This window comes from Parasteatoda tepidariorum, chromosome 5 (genome assembly GCF_982258835.1).
Source record: "Parasteatoda tepidariorum strain Cologne lab strain chromosome 5, Ptep-v5.0, whole genome shotgun sequence".
NCBI classification, from domain to species: Eukaryota; Metazoa; Arthropoda; class Arachnida; order Araneae; family Theridiidae; genus Parasteatoda; species Parasteatoda tepidariorum.
Genome location: NC_141759.1, coordinates 117,170,226 through 117,189,483, shown reverse-complemented (window position 1 = coordinate 117,189,483; position 19,258 = coordinate 117,170,226). Strand labels below are relative to the sequence as shown.

General features: G+C 29.8%; 1 protein-coding gene and 1 long non-coding RNA gene across 5 annotated transcripts in view; one reads left to right on the top strand and one right to left on the bottom strand.

Annotated features, from left to right (window-relative positions):
• The window catches only part of LOC147810060 (uncharacterized), a 553,747-nt gene that overhangs the window by 90,828 nt on the left and 443,661 nt on the right, over positions 1-19,258 (bottom strand). The window lies entirely within an intron of this gene.
• LOC147810068 (uncharacterized) lies at positions 542-6,453 on the top strand. Its single transcript, XM_087164921.1, has 4 exons — positions 542-681; positions 1,486-1,723; positions 2,567-2,732; positions 6,117-6,453. Exons 2-4 carry the CDS (start codon positions 1,538-1,540, stop codon positions 6,278-6,280), a joined length of 516 nt encoding a protein of 171 aa, XP_087021047.1. The 5' UTR covers positions 542-681; positions 1,486-1,537; the 3' UTR covers positions 6,281-6,453.

Here is a 19,258-nt window from a genome sequence, read left to right as displayed (position 1 = left end):
GATGATGCAACTAATACAAAAAGGAAACGGCAAATACCTCTACGATTTAAGCATGATTCTAGCACAGATGATGATCTTGAAAATTGTTTAAATTTTAAGAAATCTCCCAGAAAGAAAAGGTTTAAGGTACCCACCCTTTCCCTCCTCAAGTTGTCACTTTATATAGTCACCACTGAAGTCCCGGCTGTTGTGCAGTCATCCCAAAGCTATTCGGAATCTATGTTGGCAGGCAGTGACATTGCAGTTACTCTCAATGGTATGTATATGTTCAAATTTGATTTGATTTTAATGCTATCGTATACAGTGTGCTTTAATATAAAATATTAAAAATTGCAAAGTTCTACTATATTTATTTTATCAAGTCAGGTTAGCAATTATAGATTTATGTATAATAAGTATTTGTTATTATTTTTTTTAAATTTTTTTTTTATGTTTTATAAAATTATTGGCTAACTTTTTCACCTTGTTAAGTATTATTAAATTTTTGCTTAATTCTAAGATAAGTTTGCTTTTTATCATTTATGTAGAGGTCCCACCAATTCCCATTGAGTTTGATGAAGTTCCACAGATTTCCAGCAATGCCAGAGCAGAATAATTTGTATCCAGAAACCTCTGTTACAGTTACAGTGCCTGAAATTACCGATGTTGTTGAAGCCAGTGCTGCCTCATTATTTGGAATGAGTGAGTTGTTATTAATTATTTCTATCATTATTTATTGATAATGATTTAATAAAAGTTGTTTTAATATATAGTCTTTTATAAACTTATAACATTTAAATATTTTTTTACATAATATTGTAAATTATTTTTCAACTAATTTTGCAAAGAAATGTAACGTTTTGTAGATTGACCAACTGCACCAATTAACAAAGTGCTCTTAACTAAATGATGACGTTTGTTCACACCTATTTCGATGAATTCGCAGTTCATCACTCAGGGGTAGAGCTCTCGGTTGATCCATCCTATCATGTCTTTTTATGTCATAATTATGGATTCTAATATATTTATCCTTTTTAGTAATTTCAATAGTTCATATTAGACATGTAGTTATTGGCATCTATAGAAAGTAAATTCTACGAGCTGTAATGGAGCTCTCGTCTGTACCTCAATGCTTAGCAGTCACTTATTATTCAGTGTTTATGTCCTATTGCTAAAGTTATGACAATGTAGCTAATGTATGTTTCTCTCACCATTTTGTCCATACATCATCACATTTATTTGCAGCTTAAACTTATCTTTTTGATGTTACCATAATAGTTACGCATTGTGTTGAATCTACCATTAAAGTCATGGAATTAGCTTAAGCGCCCTGGTAATTATTATGTACATTTGTCACCCCAGTGAACGATGCAGTCCCTACAGTGTCAAGTATGGCAGAAAAAAGTTGTCTGTTTAAGATCCAATACAAATTATTTTTACGTTTGAAGTTTTTATTTTGTTTATTGCAACTGCAAATATTAAAATTTGATTTTATCTTTTATTTAGTGAAACGTTTGTTTTATGAATTGGAGCGGTTGAGGCTGCAGATAAAAAAAAAATGGCACATGAGCATGCCCAAATGAATGTCACATTAGTAGGGTTACAAATTGATGCTGGAAAAAGGGTTGCCACTCCCATTACTTCCAATCTTATTCCAGACCTTAATTTGCCAATCCAAACAGATGATGATTTAGTTTGTTTAAATCAAAAGTTATCAGAAGATACTAAATTGTCTTCAATTTTGGTAATTATAACATTTTTAAAATATTTTTTAATTGATTAACTCATTAATAATTATTAACATAATATTTCAGAGATTTTTTTTTTTTGTGTATGTGTGCAATATTTAATTCTTTGTAGACTTTAAAAGCAAATCAAATTATTGTAGCCACTTAAATTTAGAAAGCTACAAGCAGTTTCTTATTTATTTTTGAGGAAATGTTGATTTCTTACATAATGAAGTCATAAATCCTTTCTTTTTATGTCATTTAATCTTTCGAAAATAATATATTCAGCATATATATTATCTAAAATTAATGAAATATAGAGTACAAAAGTGGTGCTAAAAGCGTATATGGTGTTGGTCCAATAAGGGTTAAATCTCTTTTAAATATATTTAAACATTTCTTAAATTTTAATCATTTAGATATTTTTTGCTTCTAGAAAACAAAAAAAAAATTTAATAAGCTTTCACCATTTGGATGTTTATTTAAAATATAATCTTTTAGGGTAGGACTAAGACAAAACGCATTTCTAATTAAATTTTTAAAAAAAAGAGAAATTAAAATAAATAATAAAAAGTTCAGTTTTTATTATTTTACTAATTCCAAACATTTTGTAAAATAACCATCATAATAATTGTTTGTTAATCATACAATGAAAAATTTTTCAAATAAAAATTAATTTTTAAAAGTGTTTACTTTAGTAAAATTTATTTGTATATTTAGTTAGATTTGCTTTGTTCTTTTACTTTACATTTTATTGCAACTTGTCTTACAGCAATACTAAATTATGCATAAGCTTGTTCCTTAAAATTTTTCTGTCTGTTTTACTTCAATAATAAATTTTTTGCTTTTATTTTTTTTAGGTTAGCTACCTTTCAAATATATCTTATGGCAAAAATTTGTCCTTCTTTACCACTAACTTATTAAAAAAAATTTTTGTGAAAGATGTTGCTCTGCAATACAGTAGACTTGGGAGAAAGGGAAAGAAATCTCTTGAAGACTTGAGAGAAATATTCCATGTGCTTTTGGGTATGCATTTTTTATTTCTGAACTATGAATAACATGAATTTCAATTTCTTAAAAATTTTACCAAGCTTCATGACCTGGGTGATATTGAGTGTGTTTCATGGAAAATGAAGAGGCATTTGTTCTATGTTGGTGAAAAAGAGAATGAATATTTAAAGTTAATTGCTTAGGATTTTAGTCATTGAGTTGTTGAATCTATAGTTCATCATCACTTACTATATAGCTTATTTGTGAAAAAAACTAGAAAGCAATAATTATATTCTAAACAGGGATGCTACGCCTGCGCCATTTGCGACAAACTGAGACAAAACGGCATAACTGCGCCATTTTGCGACATTCAGCTCAGTTTCTGCCAAAGCTGCGCCATTCTGAGACAAAACGTCCAAAATTTGGCAAACCTGAATTCAGTTTCAAATATTAATCCGATTGCCGTGAGTCATTGGAGATCATTTTGCCGTTCACGTCTCCAAGGGATGAAAGACTTCCACGAAAAAGCGGAAATCCGCTTTTTTCTCCCAATTTTTAAAATTTTCGACCATGTTCCAAAAACTATAATTTTTAGGAAGTCCAATTAGAGAAACCCAAGCCGCCGGAACGATAGTCGGATTCCCGCGACTTCCGCTATAGAGTGGAAAGGAGTCTAAGTGTTTCGTTTCGACCACCGATATATGATTTTTTTTTTCGTTTGGCTGATTTTCGGAATTTTAAATATTAGGAATTGCGCTGGAATATGCTAAAATCGTGATTTTTAATCAGACGATTTTAATATCAATCATCGATTTTCGTATTTAACTTATTTAAAACTTATGTGTTGCGACTTTTTTACACTGTTTAAAAATCGTACTAGCAATTCCTATTCACTCAATTTAAAAATTCAATATCGCGATCTGTATTCTCGCGAGTTTAAAATCCAACGTCGCGATTCGTATTCACGCATTTTTAAATCCAATATTGCGATGCGTTATCACGCAGTTGTAATATCAGATCTCGTTTTTCGTATTTGTACGCTATTTAAAAATTACTCATTGTGATTCGTATTCACGTGATCTAAAAATTATTCATCGTGATTCTTATTTACGCAATTTAAAAATTCAATATCGCTATTTGTATTTTCGCGTTTTTAAAATCCAACAGCGATATTCTTATTCACGTGTTTTTAAAATTCAAAATCGTGATTCATATTCACGAGATTTTAAAATCCGAAATAGTGATTCATATTGACGCGATTTTAAAATCCAATATCGTGATTTGTGTTTTTTAAATCCAGCTGCGCGATTCATATTCACGTGATTCATATTCACGCGATTTTAAAATCCAATATCGTGATTTGTATTTTCGTGTTTTTAAAATCCAACAGCGTGATTCATATTCATATAATTTTTTAATCCAAAATCGCGATTCATATTCACGCGATTTTAAAATCCAACCGCACGATTCATATTCACGTGATTTTAAAATCCGATATCGTGATTCATATTCACTTGATTTTAAAATCAAAAATCGCGATTCATGTTCACTCGATTTTAAAATCCAATATCGTGATTCATATTCACGCGATTTTGAAATCCAATATCGCGATTCATATTCACTCGATTTTAAAATCCAAAATCGCGATTCATATTCACACGATTTTGTAATTCAATATCGCGATTCATATTCACGCGATTTTAAAACCCAAAATCGCAATTCATATTCACGCAATTTTAAAATCCAGTTTCACGATTCTAGAAAGAAGTAGAATTAAGTTTTTTCTCGAATTAGTTACTGTAAAGATGTGATATATTTTTCTACAGTTGTTGCATTTAAACAATTACTAAGTGCATTCATAATCACATTTTATGATTGTATATTTAGCTATATAAATTAAAAGAACATAGTCAACTAACTAATCTTGTGAATGCAAGAAAGTACAATCTACTAGTCAATGCCAATAAACTAAAAAGTTTACTTTTATACTTAATAAAGGATGCAAGTCATTTTAGAAAGAAAATTATATTTATATGTGTCTTTTTAAATTGTTTATAATAGTTTTTAAATATTTCTGTTTTGATATAAAAATGTATATATGCTAATTTTTGGCTATTAAGTGCTCCCTAAAATTTTCTTGAAAAATTCCTACCTAAAATATTTCAAAATTTCACTGCACCTCCTGAATTCTATCAAAGAGTGTTTTTTTGTGTTATTTGCATTTTCTTAAACTCTCATTATTTAATTACTGAATTTCTCTTTTAATTATTGAAATCTGTAGACCTTTCATTGTAACTGAATAGTTATATATTTTGAGATGAAATTTGAGCTCAAAATGAAATGGGTATTTTCCCTTTTGAATTACTGAAACTAAATAGATATTTCTTTTCAGAAAGTTAACACCATTATATTTTAAAAAATAAGAAAGTTAAAATTTACTTTGTAAAATTCTCGAACAGATACTATTCATTGGCATAAATGATAAATGCAATATATATGAAAACAACAGAGTTCATAAAACAATTTTGTGGACTCTTATAATCAATCATATGCAGGTTTTTTAAAATCCTAGCAATAGTGAATGTATGTATAATTGTAGTACTCCTAGTATGCTGTTAATGGTTTTATGGATCCTGAAAATTATCTTTATATTGTTATCAAACTGATTAATAATCATTTTAGCTGAGATAAACTGAGTGAAAAAAATAATTTTAGCTGAGACAAACTGAGCCAAAAAGAGATTTTAACTGAGACGAAATGCAATTTCTGGTGAGACAATTTGATATTTTGCGAGTAGCATCCCTGTCTAAAGGAAAAGATAGATTTAAATTTAAGAGAATAGTTAAATATAAAAAGAAGTCTTCATGAAAATAACATTTAAGTTAAAATGTTTGATAAGAAAAAAGAAGGGAAAAAAAAACGCGATACCCATACATGCTCCACTGCTGTAAATTACATTGTTTGAAAATAGTCAAATTATGATAACATTAAGAATAAAACATTTAAATATATGTGTCCGAGAATTGCCAGGAATAAAATAGAATATCAGAACTTTCTTTTCCATAAACAACTTTCTTCTAAGCCTGGCTTTTGCCTGCTGTCACCTTGCCTCAATGTGCTAGTCTGTTTGTCCTTCAATTTTTGTGTTTTATCCTGATCTCAAACTATTAGTCAGGGAAGTTGTGGGAAATGAGTATAGTCTATCTTAACCATTAAATTCCACTGAACCGAGTGGGAAAAATGCAAATGGTTTCAATTTTAAACTAAGCCAGTTTTAAATGAGCTTTTTTTTAACTTGCAAAGTAAAATAAAAAGTAATTTTTTATTGCAAAATTTATATTAATTATTTATTTAAGAATATAAAATGTTTTTTTTTTTTTTAAATTGTTCACTTTACTTTTTTCCTCTTATTTTTATTAGCTACAATGGCACTGCGGTTTCCAGAAGTTAAACGTGAAGAGCTCTCTGAAAGACTTGGCAAGGTCCTCTCTAGTGCAAAAGAATGGGGTAATTCAAAAAAAAGATCTTCGCTGGTGGAGTTAAACTACCTCAGTAATTCATTGGATTTATCTGATAACTTGTAGAAACGAAAAAGAAATTTATATATGATCTGTGATATATTCGGATGTGATAATTAATCAAAAGTTTTTCTTTTTTCTTTTTTATTTCATCTTTTTTTATTTCATTTTTTTAATTTCATTTTTTCACTGTGATATAACCAAGGAATTGTAAAAAATCAATAAAGAATTTAGCTTAATTATTTTTGAATTTATTGACTTAGCACAAATTTTTCCGTAATAATTTTCTTTGTAAACATTTTTCTTTTATCTTCATTTTGTCAACAAAACAATTACAAGTAATGTTTAACAGTTTGTAATTTTTCTTAATACGATTGTAACTTTTTTACGTAACCCAATTTTATAGAGATTTTTTAACTAAGGGTTAAAAATTCAATCATATTTTTTAAAGTTGAGATAGAAACATTTTAGATTGACTGTGTTTTAGTAATAATAAACGAATAATGTCATTAAGCCTAGAAAAAAAGGGAAATTATTTTTTATCAATAAAAGATAAGCTGCTCAAAATTTAGCATTCAATTTTTAGTGTATTTTATTATATATTAGTACAAATTTAGCAAGATAAAACGCAATATTACTTGGTTTTGAAATTTAAATGCTAAGTAAATTTTTTGGAAAAAATTGCTGGTTTAATACATAGTAACTTTTAATTCAATTATAGAATTATTAAATTTTTCTGATGTGCCATGTAATTTTTTTTTTAAATAAGAATTTAATAACTAATTTCAATATTAAATCCTTTTCTGGTTTCACTGTCTGATGTCTTTGGTTTGAAAAAATATCTTCAGATGTCTTTGGGTTTTGTTTAAGTTTTTCTGTTAGGTGAAATTTCAGATATAGAAAAAATTAACTTACGTAAGTATTTCTCCATGCAATTTCAATAGAAGAAAAATATTTGGAAGTAAATAATTTATTTTTAAATTATTTAAAGTGAAAATTTCCACTCAATTTAAATAAAAGTATAACTACAATTACATTGAGTGGGAAAAAAATTAAGAAAATATTAACATTATGAAATTGTATAATTTCATAATGTGAATAATAGTAATAGCGATATTATAAATTACCAGAGTAGAGACTTATAAAATATATTTTATAAACTAACAAATTGAATTAAGATTATGATAAACTTGGCTTGATTTTAAAAAATTTAAGAATACTTTTAAAATTAAAGATAAACACTTGAAATGATATAAAATTTATCACTAAGATCTTGATATAAAGAAAGAAAAAAATTCAAAACCTAATTTATTTAAGTATTATTTCTTAATAAAAATCAGTTGGATTCAAAATAATTTGGAGTAAGAGGAAGGAAAATAGTTGGTAGTCGAATTCGGTAATGTAATTTTCTTAGTATTTATGTGTTGTTAAAGTAAATAATGCATGGAAAAACATTAAACTATTGTTCCATGTTTTACTGCTTCACAGCAATACATAAAAATTAAGTAAAATTATATCACCGCATTATTCTACCATCCATATCTTCATCTTGCTTACTCCAAAGTATAAAAAGCAATGCAAGATATCAGAAAATACAAAATCTAATATTATATAGCATCAAAACTAATGCAAAATAATTTGGAAATATATATGTATATGTTACAATTTTTGTTTAATTATACATACTTTTACATAAAATTTTCTTTAAAAATGGACAAATATTTTCAAATATAATAATGTGCATAATATTTCTATTCAGGAATATATCTCAATATGATAGATTGAAAAGCAACAAAATTCATGCCAATTTAGTTTCAGAATTGCCTATCAACATAAGTACCTGAGCATTGTAATTTTTTCAACAAAACTTTTAAAAAGTTTTAATAAATGCAAAATGTATCACCTTTCTATAGATCCAAGAAATTTTACTTTTTTGTCTAATCTATTAAGATTTAATAGACAAATTGAAATTGTAAAAATTTGATTTGTTGAAGTGTGGAATTATCCACAAGTAATTCTACCAAGTGATTGAAGTATCTTATACATTCTAACCACTTTTTTATTTCAGAATTTTTAGGACTTTTAAATATTATAAAGAAAAAACTTGAATTCAATAACCACAGAATTTTTAAAATGCCTAATTGAGGAATTGAATTCAAATTTATATTTTTGGAAATGATAATGATTTTGGTAATACTTCAATCAAAAATATTAAAATCTAATTAAAAAAAATAATTAATTTACAATTTTAAACTAAATTTTAAATTTTTTTAATGGGCTCATATTATGAAATTATTTCATTTGGGAGTTAAATAACTAATCTAATTTTGAAATTAATAAAAGAAAAAAAATATTTTATTTAACATATGCTTCTTTTAAATTGCATTTTTTATTAAATTTTAATCTGTGATTTGGAAATCGTGTTTTTGAAGTTTTTTATGCTACTATGCAAAAAGCTTTTTTTTTTTTTTCTCATAATTATTGTGGCAGGGTTCCCACTCAAATTTCAGAAATAAAATCCCCATGCTTTGCCAGGAAAATTTTTCAAAATTCCAGAATATATTTTTTTAATATGAGACAAGATCTCATCAGATATATAATTTTTTATACAATAAATTACAATTACTTTTTGATCAAAAATATATCACATATTATTTTTGTAAAATATGACATTTCAGTAGATGGTTTACCATGTAGATTTTAAAATACACAAGTATATAAATTATAGATAGAAGCAATATTTTAAGCACAAAATCTGAAAAAAATTAAGTAACATAGTTCATCAATAAATCTATTATTAAAGAAAAAAGTAATCTTACATCTGATTAAAAGCCAAACTTAATTTATGCAGAAAGATTAAAAATATAGTATTAAGAACTAAAAATATTGTTAGATTGAAGAATAAAATTAAAACAAATTTTTGAACAAAAAGTAGTTTTTACAAATTAATGATATAATTTTAGTTTTAATCCAAAAAAGTTTAACCATGTTGCAGTAAAGCTTTTACTAACTATTAACTTTGTGAAACTTATTCAACTCATCGGCTAATTATCATTATTTTCAAGATTCATTCCAGGTGTTGGCCAAAACTTGAAAAAACTTTACACAAACCTGAGAAATAATCAATTTTAAAATTGATGATAACAATTAGTTACCAATGAGGCTCCAATGTCTAACATATATTTTTATTATTCTGTGTAAAAATTTTGCTATGATTAAATTTTGTTAAAAATATTAATTTGTGAAAAATATTTTTGTTATACAATTTCCTGTTTCAAATTAGTTAAAAATACTTAGTTTTTAAAAATTAACTTGTTTTTTAAGCTTTTTGTTATTTTCTAATCATAAGTTGGGTGCATGATGGTAGACTAAATAATTATTAATATATTGAGTATCTAAATTTCAAGGGGGGGCGAAACGCATCGCTAGCCCCATCACTTAAATTTTAGAGGGGCCCTCTGCCTCCCCCTGGTTGGCACGCCACTGGGTCTGACGCTAGATAGTAGAGGAAACAATGTAAACCAGAAGTGCAATGTACAGAAAGTGTTAACAATCAACTACATGCAGCTGTGGCCTTTCCCCTTCTCTGCAAAGCGTGTTTGTTCTTATGAGAAAGGGAAATAATTCGCGAAAAGCTGTTATACCGTTTCTTACCCTTTCCCTTATGTTATAGTAGGTACGTAATTACAAAAAAGAAAATTTTCAGTAACTCTATCTTAACACAATTTCCTTCCTAAATATATATAATTAGAGTACTGTATTTTGAAAAAACATGATGTGGTCTCTTCATATGGGGCCCCCTTGACCGTCGGGGCCCAGGTGTAGTTACGACCCTGGTACTAGATCCCACACTCCTTTGATCAGTGCTTGAACCCAATGTCATTTTATTTATTTTTATAATCCACTCTCTCTTCCTTAAAACTTGAACCTACTGTCTTTACATTGGTACTCCAACCCACTCTCTTTTCCTCGATGCTTGAACCCACTATTATCTGTTTAATTTTTATAATCTATTCTCCATTGTTCAAAAGTTGAACCCACTACCCTTATTGGGAAGTGGGTTCAACTTTTCTAGTTGAGTACTCTCTTTACAAGGGAACTCGAGCCCACTCTCCTTTCATCGGTAATTGAAACCGTTATAATTTGATAAATTTTATAATCCACTCTCTTTTGGTTGAAACACAATATTTTTTCATCAATTCTGTGACCAACTATCATCTGTTTAATTTTTATAATCCATTCTCCTTTGGTCCCGCAGTGAACTGATCATTAAGACACAGTTCCCAGCAGATCACAAAAGTAAAGCATAACTGGCTGCGGTCAGTGTGCAGGCGGGTGACCACTTGGATCAGTATGCGTAGGGACCGAGGGAGTGCAGTATTGGTCCTCGTTAAACTGTTCTACCGAAAAGTGCTCGACTTCGTGTGCAGGTCCCCGGGCTACCGAAGCGGGGTTGCTATCACCTCTGCAGAGGAACAAAATTGTGATGTCATGTCTTCGGATCACCCAGACAGCCGCAAAATAGCCCATTGTGCAGCCCTAGTGCGCCGAAAATGAGTAACAACTTGAACATTCTCCTTTGTTTAAAAGTTGAACCCACTGTCTTTATATCGGTACTCGAACCCACTCTTCTTTCATCGTTGTTTGAACCCACTATCATTTGATTAATTTGTATAATCTACTCCAATTTGTTTAAAACTTGAATCCACTATCTTTGCATCGATACTCAAACCCATACTCCTTTCATCGGTGCTTGAACCGTCTATTATTTGATTAATTTTTATAATCCATTCTCCATTGTTTAAAAGTTGAACCCACTATCTTTAGAAGGGTACTCGAGCCCACTCTCCTTTCATCGGTAATTGAACCCGTTATAATTTGATTAATTCTATAACTTACTCTCTTTTGGTTAAAACTTGAACACACTGACTTTTCATCGGTGCTTGAACCCACTATAATCTGTTTAATTTTTATAATCCATTCTCCTTTGATCCCGCAGTGAGCTGATTCGTTAAGACACGGTTCCCAGCACATCACCGAAGTCAAGCATCACTAGCTGCGGTCAATGTGCGGGTGGGTGACCTATTGGATGAGTATGAGTAGGGACCGAGGGTGTGCGGTATTAGTCCTCGTTAAGCTGTTCTACCGTAAAGTGCTCGTCTTCGTGTGCAAGTCCCCGGGCTACCGAAGCGGGGGAGCCATCACCTCCGCAGAGGAACAAAATTGCGATGGCATGTCTTCGAATCACCCAGACCGCCGCCAATAGCCCATTGTGCAGCCCTAGTGCGACGTAAATGAACATCAACAACAACGTTCTCCTTTGTTTAAGAGTTGAAACCATTATCTTCACATCGTTATTCGAACCCACTTTTCTTTCATCGTTGTTTGAACCCACTATTATTTGATTAATTTGTATAATCTACTCCAATATGTTTAAATAATATAACCGACTCAATTTTGAGTTTACAACTACCAATGTTTAACTCGGTAGCCTTGTAATTTTGAACCCAATCCAGAAGACAGATGAACTCCTGGATCAGTACCCAGAGGTATAGATGTGATATGAGGACTTGAAGGACTTTGTGAACCCGAAAGATTTAACATGCAACAATCACCATTTTATTCATGGGTATTCTTCGGCTGGCTGGATTCGAACTCCTATTCTCACGAACGAGAGTCCATCCCAGGCTATCCCGGCCAAATTATTATTTTATTTTTTATTAGTCATTGTACAGCTGACCCAATTTCGAGTTTATAACTACTAATGTTCAACTCCGTAGCCTTGTAATTTTGAATTCAATCCAGTAGACAAGGGAACTCCGGGATCAAGTATTGAAAGAATTTTTGTCTTCGTGGAGGTTGTTTTGATGGAACTGACCCATATTTGAGTAACATGGAAAGGAAAATGGGGATTCTAACCCATGATCTGTTTACCACTGAGGATATTTTATATCAGCATTGTGGTCGGTGCGAGTCAGGTGTGGAATTCTTATCGACCAGCCATCACTGGGATTCAAATCAAGATCAATTCTTGAGCCCATCTTCACTGAGTAATAACTCTGTGGGAGGTGCCAATTTTCCAATTTTATTGATTGCTATCAATTTTATTGATTTGCCTAAATTTAGTCATCTTCGAAATGTAAATGGCAATTCAATAGTAATTTTTGCACACAAAAAATGAAAATAGACCGTTTTTCTTCTTAATCTGCAATGATTAACCCTTTATCTACGGCATTATATTAAGAACTACTGAAAATTTTTTCATAAATATATTTTTTTTTAGCTACCATATTGATAACTAAAGAATATACAAGAAAGAAAATCTCCCCGGTGCGAAATTTATTTCGTTAGAACTAATTTATTAAGGTGGTACTTAAAAGTACAGTTTTAATTAGTTAGTTTAAAGTAATTATTAGTTTAAAGTTATTGGTACTTATAAGTACCGTCAGTAGATAAAGGGTTTTAATGGGAAGCAACCACGAGCAGGGCCGGATTAACCTATAGGCACACTAGGCACGTGCCTAGGGCCTACGAAAAACCTGGGAGAAAAAAATTTGTTGACAAAAATAATTTAGCTTTAAAAACAACAAGTGTATTTTGCACAAAATTATGAAGATACAAATAAAAATATAATATTTTTCAGTAATATATTATTTTGCAGAATCTTATGATCTAATATATTACTTTTTTGTAATTTTTGGATTCAACGAAATCTTGTCTTATGCTGTCGAATTTTATAAAAATGTCGAATATTAATAAAATGTCAAACATTAATAATATGTCGAATATTAATAAAAATGTAAAAAAAAAAAAGTATGCAAGAAAATTTTAGCATATATTTTGAAAAGAGGGGAGGGCCCAAAAACGGCTATGCCTAGGGCCTACGAAAGAGGTATAATCCGGCTCTGACCACGAGGGTTGGTGAGCAAATGGAAAAAAGGGACGAAGCCTTCTAGTTTCTTAAATAATTGTTAAATTATTAGTTTTTTTAACATGCATGTTTTTTAAAAAAAATAAGTAAAACATTTTTCAGTATTAAGAAATAAAAATTAAAAACTGTCATCAGTTGAAATAGAACCCACAATCTCCCAGTTTTGCGTTAGATTTCATAATCATCATCCCCAAATATACACACCTGCCTTGCGGGATATTTTTTATTTTATTATTTTTTTTTAATTTAATAAACTAAGAATCTTTTGAAAATTTGTCATTCGTGATTTTTTTTTGAAAATGTCCGGATATACTCTTTGTGTAAAACAATTAGATATGTGTTGTTGTTTTTTTTTTGGGGGGGGGGGTCTTCAATTAAAATATGAGGTGCCAAAGTAGAAGACCTTCAGAAATTTTGAGAAAAACACACGTGTTTGCATGCCATAATACAGTGCCTTTTATGAAATGCGAACCATGGTACTGACCGCACTGAGAAAAAAGAATTAAAGGAATGGTCAAAGCTATTAGAACATAGTAAAATTTACGGTATTCATGGGAACACCAAAAAGCAGGGTAATTTTTTTCCTTAGCGATCTGGTCATGACAACTCATGAAATTAACATACAGTTTTTTACCATGCTGTTCGGTAGTAAACGTGGTAAATTTTGGTAATTTCATTTGATACCTTAGAAAAACAGTTCAAACTGTGTTCGATGGAACTTTAGGGTTCCGGGGAGAGTTAAAGAGGTTTCGTGAATTAGTACTTTTTATAACCAGTGATGAATACTTTTATAACTTCTAGTTAGTACTTTTCATAATCTCTGATTATATTTAGCCTATAAATTATATCTTATATAATCGTTCGATTATCTTTATTAAATTATTTAAAGTAAAATACCAATTACATAGAAATGGCATTTTTTAAATGAAAATATATTTCTGAAAACAATATGTTGAATGTTGAACAACCTACTTTTTCCTAATTTGGAAGAGAATAATCATTTATAAAATACTATTACATTAGTATTTCATACCGCACTCTTCAAATCAAAATAAAACAACAAAATTCTTTTATAAACGAAAATGCTTTCAAAATTACCATTTTCAACGTTTATAACAAGCCGGCCAGGTGGCCGAGCGGTTAGCGTACCTAACTGCGAAGCCATAGGCTGCGGGTTCGAATCCCGCTCTGGGCATGGGTGTTTCTCTCTCTCTTTGTGCTGTTCTCTGTTGTGTGTATGATGTGTGAATGTGGCCCACCCTATAAACGGCTTTGTGGCAGTGTGGCGTGGGCAATGTTGCTCGCCTCCGTGGCTTTGGTTCACAGGTGTCCACTGGGTAACGCGAAATGAGCAACAATTCTGGCATAGTATAGGCAAAAGATTCAAAAATTCAGTGCCTGCCATTGGAAAAAAAACGTTTATAACAAGTCTCTTCAGTTCCTTTAGAAGTAAGCCATAATTCGGCTTATTTTATTCAATTTCAACTTATGTATATACACCAGAAATAAATTCGAAACTAGACTAGATATGGCACAACGATTCCAAATTTAACTGTCGGATCTAAAACCTTATTAATAATATAATGATTGTTATTGATAAAACGATGCAAGATCTTTATTCCTTTAATTAAATATTTTAAAAATAGTCTTTTTCTTAGGTTATAACATTCACAACTATCTCAAAAAATTTTAATCGTAATGTCGGGGTTCCACGGATAGAAGACTGATTATTTTGGAACTGGGAGCTGTTCCCTTAGAGCAATGGCATAATAATCACAAATTCGGCTTATTTTATTTTTCAGTTTTGTATTTTTATTAAATGATTGGTAATAAGAGCTATAATTTTTGAAACCAGAATTTTCGATAAACTGTTGCAATGCGAACGGAAAAATTACCAAATGAATGGTTTAAGTACCATATATTTTGGTTTTGTTACCAAAATTTTTTTTTTTTGTGAGAAATATCGTACTTTTTTCTCTACTACTGTGTTCTACTACTTCCGCACTAACTATTTAGACATAAATGCTAAAATCGGACCTTAGCATTGAATCTCAAATCCAATCTTGGAAATAAGGCTATTTTCTTTCACTTTGACTTTTACACTTATTTTAAATTATAATATGGCAGATAAATTATTTTTGTGAAACAATGCAGTTAAATTAAGTATATCAAATTCATTTAATTTTCTTCTGTATATCTGAATAAATTTAAAAATAGTAAACAATTGGAAATTAATAACTTACATTTTATTTACATAAAAAGTTTGTATTTTCTGAAGAAAAGTTTTTTTTTATATATTCCTCCTCCCCCTATTTACAGGCCTAGAAATTTTTTGTTCCAAGCAATTTATGACCAGAAATCAGAAAAAGGGTGTTTCTGCGGATATCCGATATTTCCGAAATATAAGGACAAAAATGCCCAAGGCAATTTAACCCTTTCGGGCCGACTGTCACAAATACGTGCCAGCATAAAACCGTATCAACCAGGGTGAAAAAGATAAAACTGGTAATCAAAGTAATTCTTTAGCAGTTTATTTGTGGGTGGAGTTATATATTGTTTGACTTATTTAATTCACCATTACTTTGTTCAAAATAAAACTATTTAGTTATACTTTGAATTAACATTGATTATATATATGATTAAACTAACAATAATTAGAGTAAAAGCAGAGTTAGTCTGTCAAATTAGCAACGACTACATTTAAGTTACCGTTTTTTATTTAATTACATCCTGATTCTGATTTTGTACGAATGCTTTTCTGAATCAACCGTCCCCAAGGGGTTAAAGAAGCTAAAAGCATTTCCCCCCAGTGTAAAATGAGGCAGCTATTTGACAAGTCTGTGGGTGGTAGTTGCGAAAACGGGGATCAGTCAAAAGAGCGTTTTATGGCTCTTTTGGTTAGAAAAGTGAGGAGTAACAATTATTTTATATTTGTAAACACTTCGATTAGATAACTTCAAATGTATTTTTTATAGCTGGTATAGTGCTGCTCTCTGTGAAAGATTTAAATTTCTAAATGTAGTGAAGTGTATTGTGAAAAAACGCATTTTAATTTTATACATTTATTAATTAAACTCAAACTTATTTTATTAATATGTAAAGGGAATAAAATAAGTCCACTATAAAACCCGTACTCCGCTACTAATATTATAATTGCGGAAATAAGTTTGTTAACGAAACTGTAGCAGTGTATTGTCGGTCTGTTTATTACGTTTTCACGTAAAAACTATGCAATATAAAAAACTATGCATAAAAACTATGCAATCCTTGATCTTGTGAAAAATTACTGAAATTACACTCCTTGAAGTTAGCTTGTAAGAAATGTAAAAGCGATAGCTCATCTAACCTAGCAACCTCCTCTGAGCAGGAATGACGGATGCGTCCCCAGGAGGGGTAAGATCTTGGGGCAGACTTACTGGGACAGCGATCATACATATCCAAGATATATTTTTCTGTTTACCTACCATCCATCGACTAACCTCTATCAGCACATTGGATAGTTATTCCAAGTCTTACGTTGAACCTACAAATAGCTATTGTGCCTAGTTAGCAAGTTGAATGCCACGCTAATTTTAAATGGCTTGCCCGTCTGGCCAAAACGGTAAATAACTACAGACTAAATTTCCAAATATTAGACAGATTTTGCTAGTTTTTTAAAAGGTTTAACATGACATATCTGAAAAAGTGGTGAAAAATTTAGTAGAAATAGTGGTGGATAAAAATCTACTAAATTGAATTTATTAAACCAAGAATCACAATTAATAAACTACCACTTGAAATATTTATTCACTGTCCGGAGCAAGTTGGCAACTCTGTGTACATAAATAAAACTATTTTTGCGTGTTCTATATTGCATTAATTTCTTCAAACCATTTAATAACTATAAAAAATTAAACATTTACTCGAATTATGTGCTTCTAATAGCCTTGGCTTCGCCGGTGATTCCGTGGCGCTATGAACAAACTTAGTGCGGTCACCGGTGACCCCCATGGCATTCAACGAGTTAACGACAGTTGCGAAGCAGGGACTTCTCACAAAAAGGAATGATGGATTACTCTCAAGAAATATACGATGAAGAGTATTCTCTGGCAATCTCTTGATATATCCCACATGTCTACAAACCCCAGATTTTATCTCGAAACTTAGATCAACCCCTAGCACATGTAAGGAGAAACTTTTTTTTTTCCTGTTATGTGAATAGAACAAGTTAAGGTTTGGAAAAAAAATGATTGTTTCGATTTTCTAATCTTTTTGTATTTTTATTCAATAGTTTTATTACACTAACACGCCAAAAATTTTGAATTAGAGCTATTAACTAGTTTGTGAAATTTTTTAGGATATTCATTAGTTATACGAACCGTATGTTGGCGACAGCTTTTCAGATTCATCAACCAACACGAACACAAGTTCCTCTTACCTATTGGATATAAAATATCACGACGAAATGTCAAAAAAAAATATTTGTGCAATTTAATTCATATTTTTACATGAGTCGATATTTTCATTGCAACAAGTTAAATTTCTAAAGACTCGCAATATCGTATTCAATAATTATAATATTTAAGATTTTATTTTTGACAAATTAATTTTCCAACAATCGATAATTACAGTTACAAATAATGAGTGACATTTTCGTATTCAGTATCTATCATTGCAGATTATATTTAAGTATTTGATGCACCTATGTTTATCAAGTTGTACTTTAAAAAATACCAGTATAGATATAATTTAACTCTTTTATTTTTAAATTTGTCACTTTTTCCGTAGTTCGGATAGCGCAAAAAATCCAAAAAAGCAGGATGTACCAAACGAATTACATCACTATGTGCTTTAAAGCTTGAGCAAAATGAGTTTCAGACTTTCTGGAAGGCTGCATTTAAAGAGTAGTTGATTAATTTATAAGTAATTATAAGGTTGTTTTTTTTTTCAAATATTACAAAAGCGAAACAGATATGGGTTTAAGATTATTTTGATGACAAGGGTGAGGAGCAATGCCTACGTATAACATTACAACCACATTTTCAAAACTTTTTAATGGATAACAATTAAATTTGAAATAAAGTTTTTCAAGTGCAAAGTTAAGAAATAAAGAATTGGACTAAATTTTTTTTTCAGGATATAAAACACAGGAAACTTTATAAAATGGAACACTTTGTTTTGCTAACTTGCATCGCTTATTTTAATTTGAAGCTGGTTTTTCACTCAAGTATTTTAGTTTCAAGTTAGTGAAAAAAAGTTTTAGACTCTTCTACATAAGCGATGGAAGAGAAATTCTTATTTTGATGAGTACAAAATTTCCAAAACTCGCTTATTTAATATTTGAACGACCTACTAAGTCGAAGTAATATTGAGCAAAAACACTAAAAATAATTTCAAAAATAAAAATTTATTCAAGATATTTACACAAGTTGCTTAACATATAAAAAAAATTGTATTTCTACAAGAGATGGTTTAAATATTTAAAACAATCTGTTACACATAATCTGGAAAATAACAATTTCCATTACAGTTTATATCACTCGCAAATGTCCAGATGCAAATCTTAACTGCCATCTCGAAAAGCAGTTAAACACAAAATTATTAATATTCTTAAAATTTTCATTACCTCATTTTTAAAAAAAAAAATCTGGGCTCTTACAATAGCGAATGAATGCATAGTTTGTTTCAAAATTGACAATTCAATAAAATGACACACATGAAACTACAGAAGCAAAAGTTTGATTAAATGAATATAACTTAAATTTTCACAGCAAATAAATCCACTATATATATATGTAGCAATTTTACAGGTTACTGAAACTAAATTTTAATTATAAAAAGTTAAAATATTTGAAAATTTGATTCTAGACAACTTTATTTTAAATAAAGCTTAATTTTTATACCTGCCAATACTGTTTTTTAAAAGAACTCTCATGTATGAGTATATTGCTAAATACAAAGTATTTAAACGGGCTCAGATTAAATGAAATTTGCCATTTTTTGTTAGTAATTTGTTATTTAATTTATTTTCCTTATACCAGTATTCTCTATAATACTGGTGTATTCTCTCCAGTATTATAGAGAAAATACACCCAAGAATTTTTGGTTCAACATTTATAGGTCTCACATTAATA

What these genes read in the sequence shown, in the direction of transcription:
- LOC147810068 (XM_087164921.1), top strand. Translation starts at nt 1,538, where the DNA reads ATGGCACATGAGCATGCCCAAATGAATGTCACATTAGTAGGGTTACAA. An exon ending in CTAAATTGTCTTCAATTTTG is followed by an intron (nt 1,724 to 2,566) that starts GTAATTATAACA and finishes TATTTTTTTTAG; the next exon opens with GTTAGCTACCTTTCAAATAT. An exon ending in AATATTCCATGTGCTTTTGG is followed by an intron (nt 2,733 to 6,116) that starts GTATGCATTTTT and finishes TATTTTTATTAG; the next exon opens with CTACAATGGCACTGCGGTTT.